This window comes from Miscanthus floridulus, chromosome 19 (genome assembly GCF_019320115.1).
Source record: "Miscanthus floridulus cultivar M001 chromosome 19, ASM1932011v1, whole genome shotgun sequence".
In the NCBI taxonomy this organism is placed as follows: domain Eukaryota; kingdom Viridiplantae; phylum Streptophyta; class Magnoliopsida; order Poales; family Poaceae; genus Miscanthus; species Miscanthus floridulus.
The window spans coordinates 49,661,725-49,673,156 of NC_089598.1; the positions used below are offsets into that span (position 1 = coordinate 49,661,725).

The following is an 11,432-nucleotide window of genomic DNA, read 5'->3' on the forward strand; positions in this document are numbered from 1 at the left end:
CGTCGGGACTTCCGACATAGATCTGAACGGTTGGATTTTCACTTGGAGTATAAATACTCCTCTCTTCACTTCTAACCGTTACGAACTCATTTCACAGTTGACTCACTTCGTGCTGAACAGCTCCCAAGCAACTAAAGCACCCCTCTCCTTCCTCCTTTGCTCCAATCTTCGATTCCCTTAGTTTTTGAGTGAAAGGAGAGTGGATTAAGTGAGAGCATCACTTTGGAAAGCTTGAGCACTTGATTTCTTTGTCAAGCCGGTTGTCTTTGCGTCTATTACTCTTGGGGCTTTGCCCCTAGCCGGCTAGGCGTTGCCCAAGAGCTTCCATCTTGTGGAAGAGCCTTAGGAAGTTTGTATCACCCTTCGATTTCTTAGTGGAAAGCTCAAGTGACCTTTGTGGTCGCTTTGAGAGAGGCAAGGAGGTGGAAAAGACTCCGACCTTAGTGGTCACCTCAACAACGAGGACGTAGGAGCTCCTTTGTGGGGTTGCCGAACCTCGGGATAAATCCTTGTGTCCCGCATGCTTGTTGTTGTTGTGATTGCTTGAGATTACTTGTATGTGTTTGTCTCTTTGTCTCCAAAATCTCCATTTTAGGGTTTGGACTCGATCTACGGTTTGGAGGCATTACGACGTCAAGGGAGTGACCCAACATCTTCACCAAACCACTAGGAAGTGAGGTTGTAAGATTATTTATCCGCAAAGTTAAATTTGGCATTGCTTTTGTAGTTCACTTAGGCGTTGGGACTGCTGACGTTTGCGTCGGAACTTCTGACAACGTTGGGAGTTCCGGCCCAAATGTCGGGACTTCCGACAGTGGCTGACAAATTTGAACTTAGCATTTGCAGTAAATTTTTAGATACGCCTATTCACCCCCCTCTAGGCATTGTTAGATCCTTTTAGAAGGAAACCGGACCTCTACCCCAGAGTACAGGAGTTGACCCCATGGCCGTGCCTAGGTGCTCGGGTAGGCATCACCGGTTCAAGAAATTGTTCCGGCAGACCAAACCATGAGTATACTTTCCTTGGAGTTACTTTGTTGTCATTTCTTAGCTTTTTTGGTGCTTGACGAACTGATGTGATGTAGAGCGAAACATACGGAGGGTCTGACCCCACCAGTCTAGACTTTCGAACCACCGAGGGCTGATCCCATAGTGGAAACAACGTCGGTAGCTACCGTCCCCGAGTCCCCAAGTGCTCGGCAGTCGGAGGAGGAGTCAACCGATGCTGCTGGCGATCTTGGCAACGATGAACGAGCGGCGTTGGCGATAGATGGATCGGCGGTAGTGCCTGAGGCAACAGCGGGAACCGTCGGGTCTTCGAGAGCAGAGGCTGGAGTTGCCAGCAATGTGCCGAAGTCTGGGGCGGTGAAGCCAGTGGTGCCCGAGGGACAAATGGCGCCTCCTAAGGCGTCGCAGGGCATGGCCAGAGCCGTTGTCCGGCCACGGAGCCCCCTGGTGGTGCCTCGAGCTACGGTGGAAGAGGACGAGGTGGAGGAGATTGAGCGCGCTGAACCTCGACCCCAAGCTGTCCGAATCCTCCGCAAGCGCGGCGACGAAGTGGTGGTTATCGAGGAGGAAGATACCACTAGGGAGATGTGGAAATTGAAGACTGCCCTCACCGGAGTAATGAAACAAATCAAGGTCAGTACCGCATCTGGAGTGGTCATCTTTGATGTTGATGATCGCAGTTCATCATTATAATTATGTATTTGCAGGGGATAACTCGGACTACCGAGCAGTGGCATTAGTTGATAAAGAGGATGGAACCCCTCATCAAAGAGAACGAAAAACTCAGAGAGGCGATGAACCTTATAGAGAGAAACATCCGGAGAGCCCCGCGTGAGCGAGACCTTGTTGAGTTCAACGCGCGAGATCTGGAACACCAGAAGGGGGTCCTGTCTGAGCAGCTAGCAGCTGTGTCCGAGCAGCTGTGCTGCAAGTTTGAGGAACTGGTGAGTGCCTCCACGCAACTGGAACAGACTTTCAAGCAGCTCAGAAGCGTATCGGAGCAGAAAGCAGGTACGATATATTAGCGAATGTGCTTTGTATTGCTGAACAACCATATTTTTGGCAATGACTGTTGTGCTTGTAGAGCAAAACACGGAGCTCGCCCAGATGCGCCAAGCCCTCAAACAACTCCGAGAGCAAAAGGCGAAGGAGACAGGGTGAGCAGATAAACTGGCCGAGGAGTTGAATGATAAGTATTCCCTGGTCGGAGTTAATGCTGAAGTAGTTTCCTTTCTTGACGGAACTGTGTAATACTTGCAGACTACCGTCAGAGGGTCAAAGTGCAATTCGATGTGCTGGAGCAGGACACCCGAACACAGAGGGACAAGTTTGATGCCGTAGTTGCCGGAGTCAAACTAGTGCTCGACTGCGTCGACCTGGAGGTGGCTCCTCAAACCGATGGCAGGCCGCCGTGCCCGGACATCGTCATCGAAAGGTTCAAGACGGCGTGGGAGAGCTTCAAGAACTTCAATCGCGACGCCGTTGTTACCGACATTACTCATGCCCGTGCGGTGGTCCAGTCCCACTATTCATCCATTGACCTTCAGGCGATAGGGGGCGGATTCGCCGAAGGGCTGAGCGAGGCGGAGACCCAGCAACTGGAGGATGAGGTGGAGGATGCGGCGAGAAAGCTAGCCGGCGACATTGACCTGTTGGGCGAGACGAGCGGCGATGGCGAAGCTCGGTGATATGCTCGGTGATATGCTTGGAGATTATCATCTGTAATTTCTGGACAATGTAGTTAGAATGCGCTATAGCGTAAAAAACACTTATGTATGTGATAAGCCAGTGCCGTCGTTGTGGAACAGGCGCTTGGCGGTTCAGAGTCGCTTATTTGCAAGCCTCCGAATCAGCCTCCTACTAAGCCAGTGCCGTCGCTGTGGAACAGGCGCTTGGCGGTTCAGAGTCTCTCTCGAGTACCTGCTTCCAAGCGAGGTGAGGTGCTGATCATACAGCGTATGTGCTATACCAGTGGTCCATCAGCGCCATCCGCATTGGAGCTAGGGGCCTTTGACAAGATCTTCGACGACAACCTGACTGCGTCCAACGTCGAAGCACTAGACGTGCTCTTCCCAGACGGTGGAAAGGTCTCGTCTAGGCATCCACGAAGGCGCAAGGCCACCTCTTAGGTCTCACCGCTGCGTCGGTTTTGGTTGTTTTTTATGTATGTAATATTGAAATTCGAGGTCTTTTGCTAGGTTGGTCCAACTATGACTATTTTAGGTCGACCTCCTTCGGCGCTTGATAGAGTTGTGTTGTCTGTATGTTTAAACTCTTCTCTTAATACAATGATACGTAAATTTTTTGCGTAGAGAAAAAGAAATATCTACAGCCAAGCTGGTGGCCGTCTAGTTTGTCTGACACACAAAAGAGGAGATTGCAACGAATGCTTAATGAATGATTAATGGTGTGACAAGTTTTTTTTTTCAACGCGAGGTCGAACCCATTTCCATTCATATGATAGAACGGAAATACATGAGTCTGAAGATTACAGATAAGCGAAGAAAGCAAAGATCTCTAGCAGCCCTATACTCTGTCTCATAGCTAAAAGGATAATAGACTGAAGAAAAGGTAGAGAGGCAGATTGCCCAGTTAACAGAGCAACTAAAGCAACTTCATTACAGGTTCATCACAAAAGAAAGCCATCCAGCGGCAAATGACGATAATAGTTTGACAACAATTCACATAAAATGCTTCTTTTCTGACGGTCCACGTGATGGACTCCATCTTCTCCACCTCAGGGGTTGGGGGTCTCATCATCTTGGTGATCCTCAATATTCAGGCGCTTCTGAATGCCATCAGCTGAATTCTGAGAGATGAAAATATTTGTCGCCACCCTAAGCATAGTATTGACGCCGTCGATGAGCATCTCCCTATCCATTTCAGGATACAAACCTGTCTAAAAACGCATTAGAGCTCCAATATGACAGAAAATATCAATAGGGTTCCTGATGACCTTCCCATCAAAACAGGCTCTGTTACGAGCCTTCCAGATTGACCAGCATATAGCTGACACCCCCCACAAGTGATATTTCTTGCCGTGGGGAAACCAGTGATCACACCAAGCCCAATACTTAGACAGGGAATTTGGAATATTACTTGCACCAATGCTTCTAGCAACTGCTGCCCAGATGGCAGGTAAAGAAGAGATGATCACAGGATTCATCAAGATTGCAGAACTGGCAACTAGGACTTCCATTCCATTTTCTCTTGATAAGATTGTCTTTGGTCAACACAGCATTATTAGTCATTAACCACATGAAGTATTTAATTTTAGGACGAACTTTTCCCTTCCAAATTCTCTTATGATCAGGGCCAGCATCACTTTTTGTTAATGCATTGTAACATGATTTAACAAAAAATTTCCCATTCTTCCCAAATTTCCAAAAGATTCTATCAGCATCATTGTGTAATTGGAAATTGCAGGTGTGACAAGTGAGAATGATTCTGGCAAAGTCTACATCTTCTAAGCGAGTTGTCCTCTTCTAGAAGATTATTCTTTTCTAGCATACAACCTTTACAAAAAAGACCCTACGTTCGTACCCAACATTTGCCAACTCGAGCTTATTCTGGGAAACCATCTTAACCGGTTTCCCAAACTGGCCAGGTTAATTTGGGAATCCCTCAAATTTGTAAATTTGACTTCACCATCGTGTTTCTCTTGTCAAGATAATAAAAGTTAGATATAGAAAGCCAAATTTGATGTTTGGAGGCATTTCTAGGTTTTTGCATCGAATCTGTCGAAACCGGCTAAGCCGATTTAGGAAACCTGACTTTGCTGCGAATTGACCCCCGAGCAGTCCAAAAGATTCTCATGCAATTCGAGTGTATTAATTCGTTGGGTGTGGGGCTAGATTTAGGACGCAGTTATGCTGGACCAGTCACACGCCCCTGACTCTCTTCTCCCTTCCCACGCTCGTCCTTGACCCCGCCCACTTCCTCGTCCTCGCCCCCGCCGCCGCCCACTGGCCCGTCGTGGCGCGCTAGGGTTCGCTGGAGCTCCATGACTGCAGAGCTCCGGCGAACACTAGTACGGCTGCAGCGGCTGCCTTCTTCCCCTCCCCCTTCCCGTCGTGGCGAGCTTCGACCCGAGCGCCCCCGTCCCACCCAGGGCCCGCCGCCTCCACCGTCGCTAGGACCCCTAAACCGCCCGACCGCCGTCCTGACCACTGGGCAGCCTGCCTCCTCTAGAACCCCTTCTAAGCCCATCGAAGATAGAGAAGAAGAGAGGGCGCTGAACTCTAACGCCGGCAAGCTCGCCGGAATCTGAGGCGCCTTCTTCCCCAACTTCGACGTGGGCACCAGTGCGGGCGCGTGCGGGTGCAGACACGAGTGCGGGCATGTGAGAGGGAGAGGGAGAGGTGGGCCGGCCCCGTCGCAATAGAGTTTGCGCTAGATTTACGTCAACAACACCAAGGACAACAGTTACACAAACAAGGGGTCCAAGTTTTTCAGTGTTCTACTAAACCAATTCAACTTCCAGCAGGCCCATTACACTTGCACACACGACTCCAAGATCCTTCCCATCACTCATTATTATTACATTCCAAGTGCCCATGGCTCTAGCGACACAGACGCAGCTCCAGATCCAAGCCGTCTGCATCGTTGCCCTCCTCACCACTTTGATCACCACCATCCATCGCCACCACAGGCCTCTTGCCATGGCGCCCGTCTTCAAGTAAAGGCATCAACTGCCTCTTGTCTCCACGACTATCACCGCCACCGCCGGAGCCAAGCCGAAGTGTCAAATCAGCTTGCGCGGCCCCCGGCTGATTCGCCGGGTAAGCATGGCGCGGGCTTGCCACAACAGCCGTGACCGCGCGTGGCATGGCCACGACATGACAGTGTACGAATGAAGCACCGTGCCGCAGATAAGCTGCGCCTGTGGTGGTGCCTGGATTTGGTGCTGCGCCATCGTCCAGAATGGCATGCTTGGACTCGGCAGTGCGAGGCAGGACGGCACCCTCATCATCACCTGGTTAGTCAAGGGGTGAATAAAATGCAAAGGAAGCGGGGTAAGGTACAACAGCCACCGGCATACGGCTGGTGGTGCTCTCGCCCTGCGCTGCCGGCAGGCCGTGATGACCGAAGCTTTCGTTGCCCATGGGATTCTGGCTGCTGCGAGTGTGGGTGCTGCAGTGTCCTGACATGGCTTGTTGGGTGGATGCGTATGTAGGAACAGGAGTCTTTATAGCCGGAGGAAGGAGAGAGGAGGGTGGGGATAGTCAGCTGTATGATGTCACGGTGTTGTACTATGCAACAGCCGTCTCTCGGAGGCTTAGGTGCGGGTACGCGTGAGGGTGCGCTATAAACTCAGTAACTTATTATTTGTGTCCTTGTATCTCACTTTTCGGTCAAACTTCCGTTTCTACTCCTTTTCCAGGGCTGTGACGTAGTCCATTTCGCTGAAGCATATCCAGACTACAAACTTCGTATTTTGAAGTTTTGAACACAAGTGAAGTTACAACTAAAATGGATAGTTGTGTACAAAATAGAACTCAACATGTTCCGTTCCAAACTCTAGTCGTTTTATTATTTGGCTCTTTTTAGATATATAGTTTTTATTATGTATGTAGATATATATTAGTGTATATATATTTACGTAAAAGTTACTTATTTAGAAAAGTCAAAATAAATTACAGTTTTAGAACACAGGAGTAGTAAGCAATAACGTGTTTTTGTTGTCATAAATGTCAAGAGAATTCGAAATTAGACAACACAAGTAGAATGCATCAATCCTTTAAGCGATATATTAGGTAGTGATCCTAGACGCTTAACTAAATGGGCATATGTGTAACTTAGATATGCATCCAATAAACTTAGTGCTGATGATGAAGATCGGTCACAAACCACAAGTACTAAAATGTAGGGTCACAAATGGACCCGACAGCCTGTTCGCTTGCTCGTAAACGATCGTAAATTTTCAGCCGGGAACAGTGTTTTTCTCTCACACCAAACCAGCCAGTAGTAAAAAATCCACGATCGTTTATGGCCTCCCGAACAGGCTGCGAGGCGGCGTGACTATGCAGAAACTGACCTAGCCGGTTTAGGGAGTCAGCCTGACTGGTTCTCAAGAGTTGAGCCTGAGAAAGCCCTAGGTCAGCAAGGATTACATTTACATGGTGAAGAAGAGAGGTTTGCGAGCAAACCACAAAAAGGTAACCGGTCGAGCTTGCATGACGAAGAACGGCTAGCTTCCTGCTTCCTGGCAACAAGGAACCCTTGAAGCTCTTGCTCGGGAGGGACATAGTCGGGGCAAGGATGGTCCTGTTCGCTTGTCTTATATGTCGTACTGTTTCAGCGAAGCAATATTGTTTTTCTCTCATAGCAAATCGGTGAACAGTACTTTCATTCATGGCTTTTCAGTAAAGCAAACAAGGCTAGATGTCGCCAGATTGCCCAAGAAGCCTAAGATGTCGTCCTTGATCGTCGGATCAAGCGATGAACAGCAGCATGGAAGTTATAATAGATTAGGGCATACCGGTTCAATCCAATTTCATTCTAATTCATTTCAACACATATTCATTCTAATTCATTTCAACACATGTGATTTAAGATGGATACACGTGCACATACAAGGGAAGAAGATGTGCTGAACCCAACCAGCTGCCGAGGATAAAGGCGTACCTGGCGAGCTTCCACACGGCGACGCCGAGATCCCGCAGGTCCGTGTGCCCGCGGGATAGCGGGACCACAGCGTGTCCAACAAGACGGAGGCCGACGACAACCTGCTGGGCCCGGACAGCACGGCAGAGGTCCTCATCGACAGCTTCAAGAAGAATCTGAGCATCGAGGACATGGTGGTGTTGTGCGGCTCCCACACCATCGGCCGCTCCCACTGCGCTTCCTTCCTGGCCACAAACCGGCAGCGGCTGGCGAACGAGACCATCAGCCTGGCGTACCAGGCGCTGCTGGAGGCTCTGTGCCCGCCCAACCCGGTCCAGCTCGCCCCCAACACCACGGAGATCGATGTGAGCATGCCCACGGTGCTGGACAACAACTACTAAACTGCCGCCGCTCAACCTGGGCCTGCACTTCTCGGACGGCCAACTCATCTGGCAACGGCACGCTCGTGCCGTTCACCAACGCCTTCGCCCGCCCGCACGATTCCCACAGCCTCATGTGATGTGGTGCCGGTCCATCCATAGGCAGAGCCACCACTAGGGTGAGATAGGGCGGCCGCCCTAGGTCCCCTTGGCCGGGCACCATATCCCCATCCCTGGAGTTCACCGGAGTTCGAGCCGAAGGGCGAAGACGGCGGCGCGCGGCGCTGTTTTTTCTTCCGCGAGGCAGAGAACAGACGCAGAGAAGAGAAGAGACGTCATGGCCTCATGGGCCGCGGCACTCACATTGGCCCAGCCTAGGCCCAGCAGCAGGCGGCTAGTTAGGGTTCACCGCTCGCTCACCAACTCGCCTCCCTGCGCGCTTCCTGTTTGCGCGAGCGCGACTCCCCACTGCGGCTGCGCTGACCCGATCGTCACCTCCGGCCTCCGCCCTCCAGTCTCGCCGCGCGCCTCCTCGCTGCCGCCGCACGCGGCGCGCCCGCTCCGGCCGCCGGCGGATCTAGCCCGTCTCCCCGGGCGAGGATGCAACCCCGCCCCAGCCATCGCTCGGCGCCGGCCAGCAGCCATGTCCCAGGTGGCCGCCGCTCAGGCCCCAGCCGTCCGACCCTCAGCCCCGGTCGGCCCTGATTTGGTCTGTGTGAATTTTAGGATTTTGGTCATTTGGATTTTGGATTTTTGGTGATGGACTGGGGAGCAGATGAAACGGTTGTGGATGGGGAGGAGATGAAGCTGGAGATGTGGTTAGTTCAAAATTGACAGGTTTTGTACTTAATTTCTCTATTGATAGCCAAAATTGACTAAGTTCGCTCTAAGGCCTCGTTTAGATTGTGAAAAAATTTCAGCCCGATGAATAGTAACACTTTCGTCTTATTTGACAAATATTGTCCAATCGTGGACCAACTAGGCTCAAAAGATTCATCTCGTGATTTCGAACTAAACTATGTAATTAGTTATTTTTTTTACCTACATTTAATACTCCGTGCAAGCGGTTAAAAATTGATGTGATAGAGAGAGAGTGAAAAAACTTGGAATTTGGATGGCATCTAAACAAGGCCTAAGTCATTTCTCGGGCTGAATTTGCCACTGCCTCGGGGCTCGGCCCCTCCTTTGGCCTAGAATCTAGGGCCCAAGCCCCAGTCGGCGAGCCACCCACGTGCCGCTACTGCCGCCACCAGGAGCCCCGCGACCACCGAAGCTAGAGTAAATTAGAGGGTGGTGTACTTGCTTTGTGGGTGCGTAGACAAGTCTAATAGTGGATGCATATATTGTGAAATTTTAATCAAATTCACTGTTTTTGCATTTTTTTAGTAGTGCATTTGCACTCCCTACACATAACTTGCCTTCGCCCCTGAGCAAGGGGCAAGGGCAAGGGCTCGGTGCCCTAGCCATCAAGGAGGCCAGGAGCCCCCCCACCGGTGCCGGGAGGATTCAGGTTTGGTCGATTGGAGAAGGAGAAGCGTCGGTCATCGTCACGGGATGGGGAATTCCCGAACTCAGTGTGAAGGCGAGGACGGGCGTGGGCTTACGGGCCCATCTAGGGAAAAAAAATGCCATATTGGCGCATTGAAGCACATGTGGACTAAGTTTTACTTAAAAAAACAGATAATTCATGACACATACACATATATACATTGTCTCGACGGATAATCTAATGCCCATACAAATACAATCGCAAAGGCCAAATCATAAGTAGTGGTAAAATCAAAATAATGGACAAAAACGTCTAATTCTATATCTATATTTAATCTTTTTTCCATGAGAAATCAACTCTAGTTTCCGCGGCAATGCGCGAGGTTAAATTCCTAGTATTTATAAGGTGGGGTTGATATGTCAAAAACTCTTACAAAACACGTCTGACATGTTCGCTGGTTGGTTTCTGAGCTGGCTGGTGCTGATTTGTTGTGAGAGAAAAATACTGTTGGCTGACTGGTTTGGGCTGGCTGAAACCAACAAGCAAACAAGCTGGTCAAAACATGTTTTAGATCTCAAAACTGGCCTGGCCGGCCTGGCTGGTTTACGTCGTCCAGGGCAGAAAATCTTTCGAAAATCGTAATTAATTCATCTGGACTCCAAATGAGGTGATCGTATATGTTTTTCGATCAGCTCGACGAGAGAAATGCAATAGTGCAACCCATTCTTCCATTTGTGGAAATTGGAAAATTATCAAATCCGGTCTGGCCGGTTTTGGGAACCGACCGGGTTCGGGTCAGCTCCCCAAAAAGTTGTTTCCTTTGTTCGGGCTCCAATGGCCCCGTTCGCGTGCCCTTAAACCCGGCTTGATCCGCTTATTTTTTTTATCCAGAACAGTATTTTTCTCTCACAAATTCATCCAGCATTCCTCCAAACCATCCAGATTCCTCCAGAATTCAGACAAGATGACCCAAGTATGCTTTCTGAACGTTTTGATGATAGAAACAAGATGTTGGACTCCATTATGCATTTTGAACCATTTTGGGTGTCAACCTATGCCCCCTATTTTTAGTAAAGCTTGCATACTAAAAAAATAACTTAAAGGCCAAAATTGACTCGTTGCTGTGGTCTTCTTCATAATATCAGCCATGCCTTCTGTTTGCTGCCTTCAACTTATCCATAGTAATGTCCTCAGCTGCTTGCATCAATCACTGTGCAGGCATAAAGCAACCAATTGCCACCGGCCACAATTACTTCTGATTTTGATCATGCAATTTGGCCTTGTACAGCCAACATCCTGTCTTTGTGCGGCTCCGGAATATAATGTAATTACTAGATTTGGTCCCCCAAAATGTCTGAATTAGCATCTTGTTTAAAATAAAATAATTAGATGTCCTCCCAAAAAAACCATGGCTTGCCAACAAGATGTATTAAAGTGGCAGGCTCCAAGGAGATATCATCATCCTGATTTCAAGCGTCTCAACGACAAACATTCGGTAGAAAGTCAATACAAATCACCATTGACCAGAATATAGTTGCTTGCCAATTACCGACTATCTTTATCAATTTTAGCACTTGTATTACCTAAATAATCCACAATGGGAGTTCTCCAATCATCCAAATGGGCTCTAAGTTCTGCGGAGTAACAAAATCGAAATGATTTGAACCTTCCCCGACGAAGTTAGCTTGGTCACCTCCAAGATCCGGCCTGGCCGGTTCTACTGCAGAACCTGCACAGACGACATAAACAACGGTCTGGCTGGTTTCTAGAACTAGCCTAGCCACCTCTAGCAGACTGGTTGCCACTTCATCCTTTTGCATCGGCTTTTCTCTCATGTGAAAACTACGCCCACCTACGTCAAAGCCAGATGCTTGTTGAACCAACACGTTGACCTTACCCTTAGTGTCCTCGATCATGCCTTCGAATACGCTGAATTCGGAATTCGGTAA

The 11,432-nt window shown here is 49.4% G+C and overlaps 1 protein-coding gene across 1 annotated transcript; it reads left to right on the forward strand.

Annotated features, from left to right (window-relative positions):
- Nucleotides 1–6,111: 6,111 nt before the first annotated feature.
- LOC136526013 (peroxidase 1-like) lies at nucleotides 6,112–8,015 on the forward strand. Its single transcript, XM_066518811.1, has 2 exons — nucleotides 6,112–6,176; nucleotides 7,706–8,015. Exons 1-2 carry the CDS (start codon nucleotides 6,112–6,114, stop codon nucleotides 8,013–8,015), a joined length of 375 nt encoding a protein of 124 aa, XP_066374908.1.
- Nucleotides 8,016–11,432: the final 3,417 nt, after the last annotated feature.